General features: G+C 35.9%; 2 protein-coding genes across 2 annotated transcripts; one reads left to right on the top strand and one right to left on the bottom strand.

Moving 5' to 3' along the window:
• Nucleotides 1-7: 7 nt before the first annotated feature.
• Nucleotides 8-7,222, top strand: LOC139125893 (3'-5' ssDNA/RNA exonuclease TatD-like). Its single transcript, XM_070691976.1, has 7 exons — nt 8-265; nt 709-889; nt 1,386-1,623; nt 2,688-2,802; nt 5,220-5,380; nt 5,733-5,916; nt 6,413-7,222. The coding sequence occupies exons 1-7, from the start codon at nt 205-207 to the stop codon at nt 6,766-6,768; spliced, it is 1,296 nt and encodes a 431-aa protein (XP_070548077.1). The 5' UTR covers nt 8-204; the 3' UTR covers nt 6,769-7,222.
• Nucleotides 7,223-7,264: 42 nt separating this feature from the next.
• LOC139125896 (N(4)-(Beta-N-acetylglucosaminyl)-L-asparaginase-like) lies at nt 7,265-20,113 on the bottom strand. Its single transcript, XM_070691979.1, has 6 exons — nt 20,039-20,113; nt 12,376-12,464; nt 10,067-10,082; nt 9,056-9,123; nt 7,902-8,006; nt 7,265-7,432 (listed from the first exon to the last, which is right to left on the bottom strand). Exons 1-6 carry the CDS (start codon nt 20,079-20,081, stop codon nt 7,265-7,267), a joined length of 489 nt encoding a protein of 162 aa, XP_070548080.1. The 5' UTR covers nt 20,082-20,113.
• Nucleotides 20,114-20,544: the final 431 nt, after the last annotated feature.

Raw genomic sequence — 20,544 nt, 5'->3', positions numbered from 1 at the left:
ACTTGAGGTCAAAGGGAACAGAATTTCACAAGTGTTTGAAACTCCAAGTGACCGGACTGTTGACACTAGTAAACGGGACGCGCCTTGCACTACAAACACCTTGCAACTAGAGGATTACCTCGAAGGCGATCAGGCGAAGTCGCTCTCCATTTGAAAGTTGTTTATCGTGGAAGATCCGTACCTGAGTTTTACAACATTTACACGATGTCTGCGTCTGGTGGAGCTAGGAAATATCCAACGACGGATTTGCAAAGAATATTCATAGGTGAGCACGGCGGCAGCGAGGCACTCACCGGACTTGAGTTCGCTTGCTGCAGGACCTGTCGTAATTTACTCGGCCAAACAGAGCAATCGGGAAAACTGTGAACCGCAGTAATACATGTACAGAAACAACTACCTTTTTACATGTATCAAAGATATCGATCACACTTGCTTCAAACGGAGCATGGAGGTATAGCAGCTCTGTGTACAGCTTCTATGCTTCAAGCCACAGTCAAACCATGGAAATTGTTTGTGTTACCTCTATGGTCAAACCACGGATGTAAAATCTGTTTTTCACATCCGATGGTCAAACTTAAATGCAGGCTATGGTGTTGTTGACCTTTGCAGAATTGTTGGATTTGTTGATAATGTTTCCTTATTACAAACTTTCAGATAGATATTTATATTTTACTGTAAACATACAATACCTTTTCTCCTTTGTATCAGGAAATCTGCCGTTCAAAACAAATGCTGCTCAACTCATAGAGTACCTACAAATCAAACAAGAATTGTCATCAGGGATTGCTGACGTTCAAGTCATCATGGACAATTCAGGTCGTTCCCGAGGCTATGGTTTTGTCAGGGTACCTGTCACCATGGAAGAGAAAATCTTAGAATTCAATCAAAAGTAAGTGAAACAAGTGGGGAGTCAGTTGTATTCGAGGATATCGATAGTTGATATCAAGTTAACATATACCATGGAAGAAGCACACTGCATATACTAACCAACTGCAACAGATATACAAATTATAGTTCCCAGACGTTAATCAGTTTTCTTCTTTAATGAATTGGTGAGTTTCTATCCAAAGTAAATACATACGTTGTGTTGCTCAGGATGGTGAGTGTATTCTTAACTAGCTGGATAATGTATCAGCTGGAGAATCACCATGCATTCTTTTTTCCTTTTTAAACTTATGTATGTTTACTAAGCATAATCAGATAACAGAAATTATAATTCACCATTTGTATTTGTTTGATCTGTAAGCATTATAGAAGGAAGTTTTTCATTCAATGCTGTTTCAGCATCTTTCAAGTGCCAAACAAACATAACTGCCAACTTTTCAAATAACACAAGATTTACAAAAATAATTCTAATTCGCATTCTTCTGACACACTCCTTGAAGGGACTTTGAAGGAAGAAGACTTAAAGTCGAGATCGCCCGCAAGGGCCGACACATGGCTGAAGACCACTATAAATTCTCAGACGATGGCTCTGGTGTATATCAGTCCAAACCTGTGAAAGGCGGCTATGTACCAGCCTTTCTGAGAGATCTCAGAGCACAAAGCTGGCCTGCCGTTATCGACATCGGTGCCAACTTAACTCATCGATCTTTGAAGAATAATGTGTCAGAAGTTTCGAAGGTCAGTAAATCTGTGTGATTCAGAAACTATCTTGCGAATGTTAAGACAAATTTACCAGAATTTAGTGTATATCCTTTAAATGTTGAATCTCGTATCATGACGCATAAAGAAACTCTAGGTGGAAGACTGGCACAATTATTACAACATGTAGCAATTCTTAAGAACCAATTCGTTCCTTTTTTATATGAGTATATATATATATATATATATATATATATATATATATATATATATATATATATATATATATATATATTTATATATATATTTATATATATACACTTTCACACACACATACATATAGATATCGCGTGTGAATACTTTTATCCACACACACACACACACAGTGGTTGCTTCATGAGATCCATCAATGTCTGTGGTCTGTATTGTGATTGATGTGTGGCACTATTGTTTCCATAGCATATTTGAAGTCAGTACACAATCTGATTAAAATCCAGCTGTAGTGATGTGCTCGGTAGTTTCACCCTTACCGTTGTAGTGAGGCGAGGCTACGCGGAAGTAAACGACCACAAAGGTAAGGGCGAAAATAACGAGCACATCACTACAGCTGGATTTTAATCAGATTGGTCAGTACAATGATTTTCGGGTTGTTTCTGGTGACAGCGCCCTCACAGTCCAAATTCCATTATCCTCTAAATGTTGGTAAATACTGATTTCAAACAAAAGGTGGTGAAATTTATGACACAGAAATTTCACAAGCTTTTGTTTCCAATCAGTGTTTACAAATCAAAAAGAGAACACATTGTGTTCACTTTTTCCTTGGTGATTTTTTTAAACTATGGTTCAAAAATAGCAGCGCAGTGCCAGACAGTATTGCTTTGCTTCAAGTATTATGTAGAACACTCAAAGACTGTTGCCCCACCCATGCAATCATAAAAATATTTTTTAAAAATCCGCATTTTGATTTTTTGTTATAAACACCAACACCAGAAATCTTATGCCACCATTAAACAATAATTTTAGTACATGTAGATGATCAGTTGAGTAAAATTCTTTGAGTTTCTGAATATTCGTAACCATATTATATTTCTTTCCTAATCCAGAAAGCTAAATTGTTCAACATCAAGAACATAATCATAACTGGTACATCCCTGAGAGCAAGTCGTGAAGCCCAGCTACTTGCTGCTTCAGACAAAGGATTCTTCTACTTTACTGCAGGTGAGGTCAGACCTTATATAAATTCTTGTTTCACTCTCAATTTGTGTTGGTGTTCAAAAGACCAGAAAACACTCTAAATCATTTGAAATGGGGAACAGCCATCATGCAATGGTTTAACTCTAGAATAAACAGAAAAAAAACAAAACTTAGTGTACACAAGTATTTCTATTTGCATTTGCAAACCGGTTTTGTTTTTATCATGATCCATTTGGCTTTTGGATTTAACCCATTGTTCATTTCCATGGCCTAAACTTTGCCTTATTTCCTTGAATTTTTAGTTAAAATATAAATTGTCTTCAAAAATCTACGATTTTGCTGAGAAAGTTAAAATGTATGTTTTTAGACAAAAATGACTTTCAGTGTCATTCTAGTTCAAAAGTGAATTAACCTTAGTGGCCTTTATAAGGTGTTGTTGATCATAAACACTTATGCACTAGAAGTGGACTTCCTTGTTTAACCCTTTCACCAACATGGTTTGTCCCAAATCCATTGTTTTCTATTGTTAAGTTGGACCTGTATACAGGGAACTGGGGGTGAAAGGGTTTAAACGCTTCTCTTTTGACATATTGTACTAGGAAGAATCATGATAGATTGACACTTTCTGAATTACTAGTATCTTTCTGTGGTTAATCCATCCTTCTCGGTACGCTGAAAAAGTGTTAACATTTGAAGTTTGTTTATCTATATTCATGTGTAGATTTTGCTTGGTGTGTGCATTGTAAAGACGGTTGGTATTCTCCATACACAATAAAGAGCGCAATTTTTCCTGAAACAAATTTTGCATTAAGTTTGTCTTTTAAAGGGGAAGTTCACCAAGGATGATTTTTACATACAGTATGTGGTAGCTCTGTGGTCATTTACCCCAGAAAAGCTATTTTCACCATTTATAACTCGCCGATTTTCTACGAAAATGATAAAAATAGTACAGGAAGTTGCCCATGTAATTTGAATCATGGGAAAAAAGCCCCAAGCTTGGAGCTTGCATCATGTGATATGGAAGGGACCATCTTCGGATGGGTATGGCCCCCACATTGTCCACTCACAGTAACACAGTAGTAAACAGCAACACAAAATCTGACAGTGGACAGTTTATTATAAGTGATTCATCGTTTATGCAAGGATACTCAGTATAAACAAGAGTTATGTAAATACGCACAGCCTGGTTTAAGCATGGGTGAGTGGACAATGCCATACCCATGGGAAAATGGTGCCTTCCATATCACATGATGCAAGCTCCAACCTTGGCGCTTTTTTCACATGATTCAAATTACATGGTCAACTTCCTGTACTATTTCTATCGGTTTTTGTAAAAATCGTGCAAGTTATAAATAGCGAAAATAGCTTTTCCGGGGTAAGTGACCACAAAGCTAGCACATATGTAAAAATCATCCTTGGTGAACTTCCCCTTTAAGTGAGGGAGGGGGACTGACACCAGACTTACGGATTTAATTTTCTAGTGCGTCAGCTTGTATGATCAACTACCCCTAAAGGATTAAATCAAGCAGGTGGATATTTATAAATTAAAATAGCAATATATCAGGTTATTACGTAGGGGTCAAGAAAATGACTGTTGCAATATTTTCATACCCTTTTGTCTTTGAATATTGATGAAGAAAAGTGAGAGAAAGAGACCTTAGTCAACCCTTTTTTGATTGTACCACTTTTTCACCAGTGCACAAACTTCATGCAAATATCACTTTGTATTTTTGAAACCTGCCTTATATTTTAATATTTGTGCATATTTCTCTGTGCTGAGCATTTGCCAAACGATGTCTGCAGTAACACAAAAAGTTTTGCCAGGACAAATGGATTTTATTTAAAATCCATGTAAAAATCCATTTAAAACCCGCTACACTGACAAGTAGGCTTGAAGGTGAACACCTAATCTGAAAATTACTCAGAATATGGTTTGTGATTATGAATTCATTTGGCAATGAGTTTAATCTCAAATTCAATCAGACCAACGTGGGAACAAAACTATCCTGTAGAAACATGGGTAGAATTACAGTATATGTATTTCTGTGCAAGCTTATGCATACATGAATGTAGTTGGTTTGTACAGCTTTGATGTATGAAAGACTCCCAACTCCAGGTGCTGCGGAGAGTGGGTGGATTTTATTAAGGTAACTCAAAAAGCAGCACAAAAGCACTTGCAGCAGAAAGGCTCTACAAGTCATATGACAGCTGAATGCGTCATCATGAATAATGTACACAGACTCATTATAATATTTAAGATGGGCTTATACTTCTTGTAAAGCGTACATGTATATGATATACAGAAACTTATACATAAATCATTCTTTGCCTATCAGGCTGCTTATCAAAGTAAACGGACATCAGAACATCAACAAAATCAGTGTGAAGATAGCAAAGTGTCTCTTTCATTTCCTTTTTGTTTGTTTGTTTGCCTATGCCAGGTGTTCATCCTCATGATGCAAAACATTGGAAAGACGACACAGCGGAAGAACTGGAGAAGCTGGCACAGGATCCAGCGTGCGTTGCCATCGGAGAGACTGGTCTGGATTTTGATCGCAATTTCTCTCCTCCTGATGTACAAGAGCAAGTCTTTGAAAAGCAGGTAGAGTTAAAATTTGAATCTTATGACAGGTGCTCACTAACTACCAGTAAAGCTATTTAGTGTTTGGCAGTCAAACATACATGTCAAGTTCAATTTGAAAATAAATGTGAATTGAATTTTTCTGCATAGGGAAAGTATCAGAGATCACAACATGAATGTTTTTGCATTAATTTTATGAAATCAAAATATGGTTTTACTCTGTGTATTGCTCTGATTTTGAAATTAGATTTTTCAATTAAAATATGTTTATTATCATGTGAAAAAATTTACATTTTGTGCTGTCAGACATAATTATTATACAGTGTTGTTCTAATTTCAAAAGTTGGATTTTTCTGTTATATTTTCATTTCAGATCCAACTTGCTTGTCGTCTCAAGAAACCACTCTTTCTTCATGAAAGGAAGGCTTTTGATTCCTTGAACAAAATACTAGACAAGTACAGAGACAGCCTGCCAAGAGTCGTTATCCACTGCTTCACGGGAACAGTTACAGAAGTCAGGACGTACTTAGATTCAGGGTTCTACATCGGTCTCACAGGTAAGAATTACCCGAGTGATAATATCATAGACAGTCCTTTAGAAAATCTGTGGAAAGTTGTTTAATGTGTGAAGTGAAATCTTCTATGAGGACAATATGCACAGTGGACAAATTATGAATATTCATTATCGACAAAAATAATAATAATGTTGATAATAATAACTTCATTGCATAACACCACACACTTCTGGAAGTGTGGGAGAGCAAGTTACAAAATCATATGTTACACACATAGTCAGGTGAGGCTGCTGCTGGGGTTGACAATGAGTCATACAGTTAAACATATTTTATTGACAAGCAAAATACTTGGTATTTCACCACATTGAAATTCAGGAAGGCTTAGAGACTGTGCTTGGCGTACATTCCGAAACACTTACACGGTATCTGCTTATAGTGTCAGTGGATGTGTTTGTTGTTCATTGTGAATGCCGATATTGTTGCTCTTTTCTCACAAATTTTAAATTTTAGCATTTTCACACTTTCACCCCTGTTTCAGGATTTCTGTGCAAGGACCAGTCTTCAGACGGAGTGATTACATGCCTTAAGGAAAAGATCATACCCCTGGACAAGCTGATGATCGAAACAGATTCACCGTTCCTATTTCCAGACGTCAAGAAATTCTCAAAAACTCCTAAAGGCCAAGAGATTTACAAGGATGAGGTCAAAGTTGAACTTGACAAGATACAAACACTCATGCTCACTCAGTTTTGTAGTGGCCGACGGAATGAACCGTGCTCTCTTAGTTTACTGAACTGCATCATTGCATCATGCATGAATGTTCCACCAGAAGAGGTTGCCAAGGCAACTACGGAAAATGCAACGTTGTTTTTTGGCTTGACCTCCATTGTGTGAATATCTTGTGTGTGATCTGTCACTCAGAAGAACAAGGCTTCAAATAGATCATTACTCGAGACATTGTTTTACCTCTCTCTCAGGTATAGGGTCTGCATTCTCAAAGTTAACAAATATTTGGACATCAGCAATGATGCCAAGTGGCTTTTAATACTGTGTAAAGATCAGATCCTTATGAAATGAAAACATTAAGAAATGACCAATCTTATCTCTGATATTTTAATAATCAGCTGTACAGTTGATGAATCTTTTAGAAATTAACTGTCTTTTGACTCTTTTGTAATGATGCCCCTAACAAAGTTTTGTTTAACCCTGTCACCACCGTGGTTTGGCCCAGTCCCATTGTTATCAATGGTGGTTGTGGACCTGTTTGCAGGGAATTGGGGGTGAACAGGTTAAAACATGTATAAGAGATGAGGAAGACGAATTGGGTTTCACTTTGTAAGTTCAAAAATGTATAGTTTGGTCAACATTAGGTTGTTCAGTTTGAAAAATATCATGTTATCCTGGTGTCTTTTGGCAATAAATCTTTTGGAGGCTGCACCAATATCTTTGGTAAAGGTTCTGTCTCTTGGTGCCACACTGCATACGGAAAGCCAGGGTATTGGATGGATGTCTTGTCATCTGTGAAAGATTTCACTGTCCCCGCTGCTCCATAACGACCCTGTCATAAATGAAACCAATACAAACAGACTGTTCATTACCACAGACAAAATATATTCAGAAATCTGGCAAGAAAAACAATAAGTTGCCAAAAGTTCATTGCATTTTTTACATGTACATCAATATGTATGTACTACAATACAGCACATGTCTATGTAAGCTTTAATAGCCATTTTGTTTTATCAAATTAACTCACTCAAATAAATTCATTTACCCTTCCTGATCTACATAAAAATTGATTTCTATGTAATAAACATTACATGAATGTATGTACCAAGTTCAATTTTCTTTTCAATCAAATGCACTCAAATAATCTCATGTACCTTAGCTGACTAATGGATATTGGAATCCTGTGAGAAAGCTGAAACTCGGATCAATGTCATATCATAGCTACACTGATGTTCATGCTTGTATTCTTTCATAGTGTCAATAAAGAGAATCAACCTGCTTGTAAATACAGTAGTACAGACCTTGGTATCCATGGCGATGACTGCCACTTCAAACATATTCTCAGCGCCAATTCTCTCTGCAATATCATCGATTATCTTGTCACAGGCTGACTGGACATCTAAACCCTGGTGATGTATAACAGATAGAGAGTGTTACTGATCAGAGTCCTCCACAAGGGGACTTTAACCCTTTCACCCCCAGTTCCCTGTATACAGGTCCAACTTTACCATAGAAAACAATGGATTTGGGACAAACCATGGTGGTGAAAGGGTTAAGGGATGGGTCACCCCTTAAAGCAATCTGTTGATATGTTACGGTAGTATGCGCCTCAAAAGTGAACAGCTGAAACTTTTTCTCAAACTTTCCTCCAGAAATATTTCAACCATCTCTTTCAAAATCAAGAATAAAAATCGGGGGATCACCGTGCAAATTTTGCTACCAGAGGCACAAATTACCCAAGATTTACTGACATTTGAAATTCAAAATGGCTGCCATACCTGTGTAAACTCTATGGAGAATAATAAAATTTTCCAATTTTTGAAAAACTAAGACAGTGAAAAGTTTTCTTACACCAAGGGCTTTAAAATGAACCCCCACAAGTAGATCAGAAAAGAATTGTATAAGTTTGAGAGTCTGAATATCTTCCCGAAGGCGAGTTCTACCTTCATAACTAATTCAAAAGAATGATATTTTCACAACAAAAACATATGCAAATTACGTGTTTTTATATAAATTGGCCGCATCTCTGTTTTCCAAGCTGTGGAGAACAATGTCAAATTTAAAACAAATTTGTAATAAAGAGTTTTACTTTCTGTGCTTTCCCTTCAACCTGATCAATATCAGCTGTGACAATAATTTGTATAATGAATGCATGTTTCCATAGTTACTGTAAAATAGGCACTTGTTTATTTTTATGAGAGGTTAATGTATATCCAAGTATGTATAAATATATCTTTTGCACACACCATAAAAATGTCTGCAAATGTCTATGAAGATGAATGTTTGTAGTATGTTTACATGTACATATGTACATAGGCATGTATACTGGTATGCATGTATTCATAAGATGATGTTCACTGTCCATATACAGTCAAATCTTCTCAATTTCAATATAGAAGTTATTTTAGTAACGATTTTGATAAGATAATATAAATTGCCTCGTTACAGGACGTACCTGTTTAAGGTATTGCACTATTTGAAAACTGCAGCAGAATTTCATGATATCATCTCCGTCTCCAGTTGCTGGGTTTAAGAAAAATAATTCTGATGAATATCTGGCTGAATTGTCAGTTGTAAAAATACAAAGAAAATGTATTTTCTGAGCAACACTATTTGAAAGATTTGCATTTCGCGACAAATTCAGCACACATGCATGTCTTGAGGTCAAATGTGAAAGTTTGATCTCAATCCATGTTACAGCAAATACCCGTACATTCAAAATGTAAGTATCATTATCAATGGTGATGAAACTGCTTCAGTAACACATCTCTCAAAGACAGTATTAAACGCTGGGAAGCTAAATTCCATCATGACTGTGTTTGTAAGAATAGTCACTTTGTTTCTGTTCAAAATCATTTTCTTTCTCTGTATGCGATAAAAAAATTACCTAAAAAGTAATACCATGAAAAAATCTTGCCATCTTATGGCAGAAAAAAAATTGCTTTCGGACTTATTTCCATTATAAGTTCCTCAACTCCCTATTATCAGTTGATTCATCCCTCTGTGTGTGTGTGTGTGTGTGTTTGTGTGTGAGAAATGGCCAAAGCAAACACTACTACATTCAACTGATAACAGTTGAATAAGTGTACTATTTACCAGTACTGCAGGACAAAAGCAGCTATGATGCCATGAACTATGACCTTACAAAGAGGTCAGAAATAGTTTGATAGATTAAAATAAGTCCACAGAAGTAGTTCACTGATGAATGTTGATTCATACAAACTCAAACCAATTCTACTATACAGTTGCATTTCAAAGCCAAAACTTATGAAGTTCAATAAATACAAAACTCAACCATTTTTGAGAATGACTTCATAATAATGAGGCAAAGGCAAAGAAGAAATCACTTGTAAAAGACAGGGCTACTGCATTTTCACAGCATAATTTTGAGTGCCTCCGTGGAAATAATCAAAATTACTAAAATAATAAAATAATAAAATTGTTGAGACAAATATGTATGGCTTACCTGCAGCAGCACCAACCTGCAATGAAATGGAATAAAAATAATACATTGGTATAAAATGCAGAGGAATTTCTATTTACAATACATGCAGATGAAGAGTCAAACTTGCAGGAAAGTTATTAAAATCAGAAAATATGTTATTTTCATTGCATTATAGCATTGCAGTGTTGTCCTTATATTCAAAAGTAGCCGGGTAATTACGAAAGTAACGGGTGTATTCCGAGGGAGCGAAGCGAGCCGAGCGGCAAGTGAGCGTAGCGAACGAGGGGGGAGAGCGCGAGAGGGGGTTTCCCCCCTCTCGCAAGGCGAAAAATGAAATTTTGGAGTGGAAATGGTGTTCTCTGGTGGCATCTTAGGTGACATTTAGCCGAGACTGAAACAGTACTTTTATTGTGTGTCTTAGACGTGGTTCACATACAACAAAACAACCAAACATGATTTGTTTTTGTTTGTATTATTTATGACACACTTATGGTTTTATTTGCATTGAAGATTTAACATTTAATCTTAAATCACCTGCAGTCTGCTCATTTCATTGCTCATTTCCCATTCTTCATTACCACATAGTTTCTGAAATTTATGACACAAAGTGAGTGATTGACATAACTGTTGCTACAAATTACTAATAAATGCCAACCTTACACGATCATCGCGTCTCGCTGTCACCAAATTTGATCAAAGCAGATATGCAGTGTGGCGTCAGAAGGAAACGGCTCTATTTTCTTTCAAATTTGCTCCACGAGTCCGTGAAATAAATGATTCAGAGGGTCCATCGAAAGACACTTTCGGGCAACCCACATGGAGAAGCGCAGTGAAATAATCGCAATCATACCAATCCATAATCCAATAACACTAGGTCAAAATTTGTAAGACAATAGTTGTAAACATAGACACAAAACAGCACAGAACAGACAGTAAATAGACGGTACACAAACAAAGTCAAATTCATGAAAGAAAGATATATGGACCTCTGGCCAAAAGACCAAGAAGTGATGTCAGGTGTTTCGAAAATAGTAAGCGCATCCTGCCCCACATGTGGCACCCGCCATATATCAATCTGTAAGTCAGATAGGTAGTGATCACTAACTAAGGCCCCATGTCACCGATGCCATCAGTGATCATTTGTCGAAGAGAGATATTGTATTTATCTACCAGCTTGCGATACCTGCCAAAAAAGCGTTTGAATGTAGAGACAAGTCTTGCTCTGGTGTAACCTTGAAATTGAACCCATGCAGGAATCCACGACGTATTGTCCTGTTGTCTTAAACAACGGGGCGATCAGCGCCATGGTGAAGCCTTGAGCCGTGACGCCGGTCGGCAACAGTCGGCAACACACATGACTGTGACCATGGATTCTAGAGCGTAAAAATAATCAATGAAAATAAAATACCCATTCATATAAACAGTTGGTTCTAAAACAAATCAGTTCTAGCTCATTTTTTTAAAAAATTAATCTAGAAAATGCGTCGGTATTGCTCTGAGAATAATTTGATTTGTTGAGAAGATCACACTCGTAGTGACGTTGGCAACCAGCGCGGCAGCGGAAAACTAGCTTGCCAGTCTCATGAACTTGGGGCCGTCGATCAAAATCACATCTTTTCGCCGCCTTTCTCTCACAAATTCAGCGAAATTGAAGTTTCTCATACATAAACTAAATGTATTGTTGGGCTTTCTTCGGGAAAAAATATTCCATCGGCAAGGTGGCAGTGGCCGACGACGCCACTTTTCTTTTTGACGCCATCGTTAAAAATGACCTAAGATGACCTTCATACAGGTCAAACCAATTACACTGCTCGTAACAAAGGCAACACCACATGCGCGTCCATCAGCCAATCACACTATTTAACAAATAAAAGATCGGGCTCAAAAGCCACAAATGGGTATTTAGAAACTGTTTTATGTTTGTGCAGTTCCATGCGGGGAAAGTAGACTAAAGGGGTCGCGAAACTGTTAATCGTACGTGTGCAGTCTAACAGCTGGCAGTGCAATTCCGAATCTAATTACGTTAAAAGTAGCCGGGAAAAAATGCAAAACAGCCGGGTTATTTACCCGGCACCCGGCTTCTAAGGACAACACTGGCATTGTGCTAGATGCTTTTTGTGTCACTTAAATGTGGTCTATACCGTATAAATGCTCATCTGTTTATTTGTAAAACTAAAAGTATGTCACTTTGACTGAACATTTTTGCTATTATCTCACTATAATCTTGATATCTAAAAATTACCAAATAACTGGATGTGAAAGATTGAAAAGATTCTACATGCTAGGCACAGTGCAATCCAGGATATATTCGTCCAGTATACACAGCATACCTTGTTGTCGACGTAAAGACCTGACCCTGGAAGAGGCGAGTCTCCAACTCTACCTGGATGCTTGTTAGCAGCGCCGCTTGTCGATACACCTGAGAGGAAATCATTGAAATACCAAAGTTTACTGTGAATATTCTGTGAATTTTAAAACCTGTTTCATGTATTGGGTGTGACAACAACAAGCTAGCTTGGGTTTAATACTTTTTCCATATGTGCCATAGTCAATTTTTCAATACGTTTCAATACATTTTCAGTCTTTGGATCAGAATGTAAGCTTCTTTTTAACTATTTGATTGAATAGTAAAACTGGAAAAAAGGAAGGACAGCTTGACAATACAGTCATATACGCACTTCGGAAACCCCCTGAAGTATTTGTGAAGGACAGCAAATCAGAAGGCTTGAGGTCAAGGGTCAGAAATTCTTGGCTGGTCCAGTTGACCTTGACATCTAATTTCCCCAGAAACAGGTCCGCATAATATTCACCACTGAAAACGATGGGTTTGGGCAAAGCCATGGTGGTGTAAGGTATAATTTGCTTTCAAACTTATCTGAATGATAGAAGAATACCTTTTGAGGTAACAATCTACACAGGGCTGCAAGCAGACTGGCATCACAGCTATATTTGGTCTTTCCTTGTAGTCTGGGCAACCGCACACAGTGTTGCTTTGCTACACCTTAATTTGCCCATCAATGTTTTGCGACAATTTAGCTCGTTTCTTGTAATTGAGAAATGTTTAGCATGTCACTACTCCCAGAAACATTTAACTTTGGTAGGTTCCTGTTTACTTCCATAGCGTGGCAGAACCTATCTACATGTAGTCCGTGGGCTGGAGGGGCCCACCGTGCACCCCCCCCACATCCCTACTTCTTGGGTATTTTTTTGTTCTTTAGGACCTGCTGAACAAGAAAAAAGATGTTAACATTGGATATTTTGGGATGCACTACCTATCTGGGCTGGTTTTTGATTTGCATGTACCGCAAAAAATGGCGAAAAATGGGTAGGGGTAGGGGGTACTATATCCTCCCCTACATTGAGTAAACTAGCATGAAATAGCACAAACCATACATTTTTGGAAAGCTGAGATTCTGCTCTTACGAGGAATACCAACTTTAGCAAAATTAATTTGTGTACACAGAATAGGACGACTTTAAAATGAATTTTTTTGACAATTTTGAAATTTTTTACCCAAAATACCATGTAACAATTGTGATTTACTTGTTATTAAGCAAAATTTTGACAGCTTTTTGTGTTTGAATTATTTATTCCCACATATTAAACAAGAAAAAAAGTGTTAACATTAGATATTTACTATACACTACTTCTCTTGAGTCAATTTTGAATTGCGTGTATCTGTATGGGGTTGTGCAAAAGCTAGGGGTAGGGGTACAACATTCTTACCTTGATGAAGTAAACTGGCTTGAAATGCCATATACCTTATAGTTTTAGAAAGCTTAGATACTGGTCTTTCTAAAATGCATAAAGTTTTAGTGAAAAAATATGACGTCATAGAATTGGATAACTTTAAATCGATTTTTTCTGGTAATTCAGTATTTTTAACTGAAGAAAATACGATAACTATTGTTTCCTCCTTATGAAGCAAATCAAAACATTTATGGATGTTATTTACTAATTACAATGTGCTGAAGAAGAAAATAAATGTCAAAATTGGGTATTTACCATGCATTATTGTCTCTAGTCACTAAAATAGCAAGTTTTGCTACATTGGTATACCGTGAATGGGCATTTTATTGTTATGCAATGAACTAATGCACAGCCTTAAAAAGAAGACTCGAAAACGTGCACACATAGTCATATTGCCATTTTCTCCTTCAAGTAAATAGATTATTGACGACTGTCTATTGTTATAATTTAATTTTTAAATATTTTTCTATAAAATAATTTTGTTAAGGCGTATTTGGAAAATTGTCTATGCCTCCTTATCTTACTTTATATACAGCAAGCATTACTAACAATCTGTTAGGCCGACGCTAGAGGGGGCGTCTACGTGCACCTCCCCCCTCACCCCACAGGATAACAAACCTGTAATTTTCAGAAGCCTTGGGATCCCTAGAATAAGAAATGGGATTTTAACAGACAAAATATAGGGACTCAATAGCTGTTACGGTCATGTTTTGAAGGGTACCACAAAATCACGATTTTGTGACCCACGTGGATTTTTGTCAAACCTGACTTCTTGTACGTGATCTGCTGAGCTTACTGTTTAACATGATCTAGGTTATGGGGTATCATTAGAAAGGTGATTTATTCTTCTTGAAATGGTATATAGCAATATGCAATATCTTCTATAGTTTTTATGAAATAGGGCCATAATTTACCCCATACCCCAAAGTTTTATGTCACAAATTACTGTCAAAACTAATCTAAATTCCACCAATTATTTACCTATACATAATACAAAAGGCAATACTGTGTATTAACTTTGTGTTATTTGCTACAGGTACATGTTAGAAACTTGGAATAAACTTTTAACAGAAAAAATATTGGGATCCTGTAGCTGTAACAGTCATATTTTGAAGGGTACCGAAAAATCACAGTATTACTGACTCGCATTCATTTTTGTTAAACCTGTCTTCTTGTAAGTCTTCTGCTGAGCTTATTTTGAACATAACGAGGCCAATGGGGTACCATTAGAAAGTTAATTTACTCTTCTTTAAAATGATATGTTGCAATATGCAATATCTTCTATAGTTTTCATGAAATAAGATCAAACTTACCCCGTACTCCAACGTTTTATGTCGCAAATTACCATCAAAACTAATCTCAAATTCTACCAATTATTTTCCTAGACACATTACAAAAGGCAATTCTTAGTATAAAATATATTTTATTTGGTACTGGGACATGTCAAAAATATGAGTTAGACTTTAAAGAGACAAAATATTGGTATTGAATGACTGTTACTGGCATGTTTTGCAGGGTACCGTGAAGTCAGAGTATTACCGACTCGCATAGTTTTTGTTAAATGTGTCGTCCTTGTAAGTTTTCTGCTGAGCTTACCTTTTACCATAGCCTAGATTATGGGGTGCCATTGGAAAGACAATTTATTTGGCTTTAAAATGACATATTGTAATATGCAATATCTTCTATAGTTTTCATTAAATAGGACCAAACTTACCCCTTACCCTAAAGCTTTACGTCGTAAATTACTGTCAAAACTAAATCTTAAATTCTACCAATTATTTACTAGACATAATACAAAGGGTAATACCTTGTATTAAATTTGTTTCATTTGATACAGGTACACGTTAGAAACTTGAAATAAACTTTTAACAGAAAATATCCAGATGCTCTAGCTGTAATAGTCATATTTTGAATGGTACTGCAAAATCACTGTACTGCCAACTCGCATACATTTTTGTTAAACCTGTCTTCTTGTAAGTCTTCTACTGAGCTTACTGTTTAACATAATGTAGCAAGTTGGGCATCATTAGAAAGGTAATTTACTCTTCTTTATAATGATATATTGCAATATGCAATATCTTTTATAGTTTTCATGAAATAGGACCACAACTTACCCCATACCCCAAAGTTTTATATTCCAATTACCGTCAAAACTAATCTCAAATTCTGACAACTATTGACCGGGACATAATATAAAGGGCAATGATTTGTATTAAATTTAGTATATTTGCTTTAGGTTCATGTTAGAAACTTGAAACGAACTTTTAACAGAAAAAATATTGTGATGCTGTAGCTGTAACAGTCATATTTTGAAGGGTACCACAAACTCACAGTATTGCCAACTCGCATACGTTTGGTTAAACCTGTCTTATTATAAGTCATCTGCTGAGCCTATTTTTTAACATAACCCGGCTATTGAGGTATCGTTAGAAAGGTAATTTTTTCTTCTTTGATATGACATATTGTAATATATAATATCTTCTTAAGTATTCAGGAAATATGACCAAAACTTACCCAACACCCCTAAGTTTATATTGCAAATTACTATCACTACTAATAAAAAATTCTACCAAACTTTTACCTAGACATACTACAAAGGCAATGATTTGTATGAAATCTGTTTTATTTGCTACAGAGACATGTTACAAATATTAGATAGACTTTTAACAGACAAAATATTGGGAATGAATGGTTGTTGCTGTCATGTTTTGGAGGGTACTGTAAAGTCTCAGTCTTGCCCACTCGTATGTGTTTTTGTTAAATGTGTCATCTTGTAAGTCATCTGTTGAGCTTACTTTTTACTCTAACCTATCTTATAGGCTATCATTGGAAAGAAAATTATTTTGCCTTAAAGTGACATATTGTAATATGAAATATCTTTAATAGTTTTCATGAAATAGGACCAGACTTACCCCATATCCCAAATTCGCAAACTGCAAAGTTTTCGAACAGATGTAGTTTGCACATAAAACTAAGGGCTGAGTAAGTTTTTTGCCATTTCATTACAACTACAGATGATAATGCACTTTATCATATGCTAAAATAAAGAGTGATAAAAGCTTTGATATGATACCCTATAATCTGCGTTATGGATAAAATAAAGGTTGGCAGATAAATTTCATGGAAACTTGTTTAATAAAATTTCACGGGTTTCAGCAACATATATCCTGCTATCCTTCAAACTATGATGCTAACAGCTATTAAATCACAATAATTATCCTGTTAATGGTATCTTTCATAGTTGGAAATGTCTCTATAACAAATAAAATAGGTTTCATACAAAGTTTGTCTTTTTTTATAGAATTTATGGAAATTAAATGCCAGTTTTGACAGCAATATACAACATAAAACTTTGGGGTATGGGGTAAGGTTTGGTCCTATTTCATAAAAACTATAGAAGATATTGCATATTACAATATGTCATTTTAAAGCCAAATAAATTGTCTTTTTAATGGCACTCCATAATCTAGGCTATGGTAAAAGGTAAGCTCAGCAGAAAACTTACAAGACGACACATTTAACAAAAACATATGCAAGTCGGTAATACTCTGACTTCACAGTACCCTTCAAAACATGCCAGTAACAGTCATTCAATACCAATATTTTGTCTCTTTAAAGTCTAACTCATATTTTTGACATGTCCCTGTACCAAATAAAATATATTTTATACTAAGAATTGCCTTTTGTAATGTGTCTAGGAAAATAATTGGTAGAATTTGAGATTAGTTTTGATGGTAATTTGCGACATAAAACGTTGGAGTATGGGGTAAGTTTTGATCTTATTTCATGAAAACTATAGAAGATATTGCATATTGCAACATATCATTTTAAAGAAGAGTAAATTAACTTTCTAATGGTACCCCATTGGCCTCGTTATGTTCAAAATAAGCTCAGCAGAAGACTTACAAGAAGACATGTTTAACAAAATGATTGCGTGTCAGTAATACTGTGATTTTTCGGTACCCTTCAAAATATGACTGTTACAGCTACAGGATCCCAATATTTTTTCTGTTAAAAGTTTATTCCAAGTTTCTAACATGTACCTGTAGCAAATAACACAAAGTTAATACACAGTATTGCCTTTTGTATTATGTATAGGTAAATAATTGGTGGAATTTAGATTAGTTTTGACAGTAATTTGTGACATAAAACTTTGGGGTATGGGGTAAATTATGGCCCTATTTCATAAAAACTATTGAAGATATTGCATATTGCTATATACCATTTTCAAGAAGAATAAATCACCTTTCTAATGATACCCCATAACCTAGATCATGTTAAACAGTAAGCTCAGCAGATCACGTACAAGAAGACAGGTTTGACAAAAATCCACGTGGGTCACAAAATCGTGATTTTGTGGTACCCTTCAAAACATGACCGTAACAGCTATTGAGTCCCTATATTTTGTCTGTTAAAATCCCATTTCTTATTCTAGGGATCCAAGGCTTCTGAAAATTACAGGTTTGTTATCATGTGGGGTGAGGGGGGAGGTGCACGTAGACGCCTCCTCTAGCGTCGGCCTACCAGATTGTTAGTAATGCTTGCTGTATATAAAGTAAGATAAGGAGGCATAGACAATTTTCCAAATACGCCTTAACAAAATTATTTTATAGAAAAATATTTAAAAATTAAATTATAACAATAGACAGTCGTCAATAATCTATTTACTTGAAGGAGAAAATGGCAATATGACTATGTGTGCACGTTTTCGAGTCTTCTTTTTAAGGCTGTGCATTAGTTCATTGCATAACAATAAAATGCCCATTCACGGTATACCAATGTAGCAAAACTTGCTATTTTAGTGACTAGAGACAATAATGCATGGTAAATACCCAATTTTGACATTTATTTTCTTCTTCAGCACATTGTAATTAGTAAATAACATCCATAAATGTGTTTGATTTGCTTCATAAGGAGGAAACAATAGTTATCGTATTTTCTTCCAGTTAAAAATACTGAATTACCAGAAAAAATCGATTTAAAGTTATCCAATTCTATGACGTCATATTTTTCACTAAAACTTTATGCATTTTAGAAAGACCAGTATCTAAGCTTTCTAAAACTATAAGGTATATGGCATTTCAAGCCAGTTTACTTCATCAAGGTAAGAATGTTGTACCCCTACCCCTAGCTTTTGCACACCCCATACAGATACACGCAATTCAAAATTGACTCAAGAGAAGTAGTGTATAGTTAAATATCTAATGTTAACACTTTTTTCTTGTTTAATATGTGGGAATAAATAATTCAAACACAAAAAGCTGTCAAAATTTTGCTTAATAACAAGTAAATCACAATTGTTACATGGTATTTTGGGTAAAAAATTTCAAAATTGTCAAAAAATTCATTTTAAAGTCGTCCTATTCTGTGTACACAAATTAATTTTGCTAAAGTTGGTATTCTCGTAAAGAGCAGAATCTCAGCTTTCCAAAAATGTATGGTTTGTGCTATTTCATGCTAGTTTACTCAATGTAGGGGAGGATATAGTACCCCCTACCCCTACCCATTTTTCGCCATTTTTTGCGGTACATGCAAATCAAAAACCAGCCCAGATAGGTAGTGCATCCCAAAATATCCAATGTTAACATCTTTTTTCTTGTTCAGCAGGTCCTAAAGAACAAAAAAATACCCAAGAAGTAGGGATGTGGGGGGGTGCACGGTGGGCCCCTCCAGCCCACGGACTAATGGTGGTGGGGATGACAGGGTCAGACCATTATCTGTTGATGAGTTACCCTCTCCAGAATGTAATGCAATCCAGAAAGTCAAATGTACCTTAAAACTGATTAACACAATGAGTAAATTTCCGAATTTCTATCAATTCCCTTGCATCACTGGAACCTGTAATGTGTGCAATTTTCTTGCATTAAGGTAGAAACTAAAATACACAAACTTTTGCTCAAACTTTCATTTCATCTCAAATCAAAAAGCAAATCAGGGGTCACGGTGCAAAAGTTTTTTTACTGTACGTAACGGTAATTTTGATTTCAGAATGGCATGTCAGTGTTATCTCAATGGGGAAAATTATCGAAAACAAAAATTTTTGATTTTATAAATCTTTGAAGATGGAGACTTTTGAGTCCCCACAAGCAGTGGGTCAGAAATGTTTTTGAAAAATTTCAGACCAAATATCTGTCAGTGTTTTCTCACAGCAATGAAGTTTACGCCTCCTGGAAAGTACACTTTCACAATGGTGGGTTAGAATCTCAATGATCTAGTCAAGAAATAGTCACATGACCTGCTTACCTACAGCAAGGTTTCCCTTCTTGTCCATGACGATCAAAGACATTGTATCGTGGCAGTGACTCTCCTCAGATGATGGCTACTGGAGATAATAAAACACAAACTATCAAACAGTGTTTATGTAGATTATGGAAGAAGTTGAAATCTGGCACACTGTGCGGCGTTTTGTTAGTGACTGCACATGCAGGCAAGTGTTTTGGTCTACCACTGGTTCAACTTCATTATGAATTTTTTATGTTTTTCGCTCATTCATTGCTTGAGGAAAGTTCTTTCATGACAGCAGAAAAAAGCCAGCCATGCAGAAATGTGTTATCATGGTGCCTGTCAATGTCGCAAATCATTGTGCCTTACAGTGGACGATTTGGTAAAATCAACATGAAAGGTGCCGTATGATTTCACTTTTTTTGGCAGTGTGAGTATAATTACATGTAGAATTGGCCAGGGTAATTTTTTATCGGGGTGGTTGAGTCACATTACTTTTACAGGTAATTTTTGTTTTCACACAGCGT

Source organism: Ptychodera flava (assembly GCF_041260155.1).
Source record: "Ptychodera flava strain L36383 chromosome 3 unlocalized genomic scaffold, AS_Pfla_20210202 Scaffold_26__1_contigs__length_13983176_pilon, whole genome shotgun sequence".
In the NCBI taxonomy this organism is placed as follows: Eukaryota; Metazoa; Hemichordata; class Enteropneusta; family Ptychoderidae; genus Ptychodera; species Ptychodera flava.
This window is presented reverse-complemented; position numbering and strand designations above follow the sequence as displayed.

Bases quoted from the DNA above. Each gene is read 5' to 3' on its own strand.
- LOC139125893 (XM_070691976.1), top strand. From the start codon at position 205: ATGTCTGCGTCTGGTGGAGCTAGGAAATATCCAACGACGGATTTGCAA. The intron at 1,624-2,687 runs GTCAGTAAATCT...TTCCTAATCCAG, and splicing joins ATGTGTCAGAAGTTTCGAAG to AAAGCTAAATTGTTCAACAT. The intron at 2,803-5,219 runs GTGAGGTCAGAC...TGCCTATGCCAG, and splicing joins ATTCTTCTACTTTACTGCAG to GTGTTCATCCTCATGATGCA.
- LOC139125896 (XM_070691979.1), bottom strand. From the start codon at position 20,081: ATGTCTTTGATCGTCATGGACAAGAAGGGAAACCTTGCTGTAG. The intron at 12,465-20,038 runs GTAAGCAGGTCA...ATTTCCTCTCAG, and splicing joins GAAGGGAAACCTTGCTGTAG to GTGTATCGACAAGCGGCGCT. The intron at 7,433-7,901 runs GTCTGTACTACT...CATTTATGACAG, and splicing joins TCATCGCCATGGATACCAAG to GGTCGTTATGGAGCAGCGGG.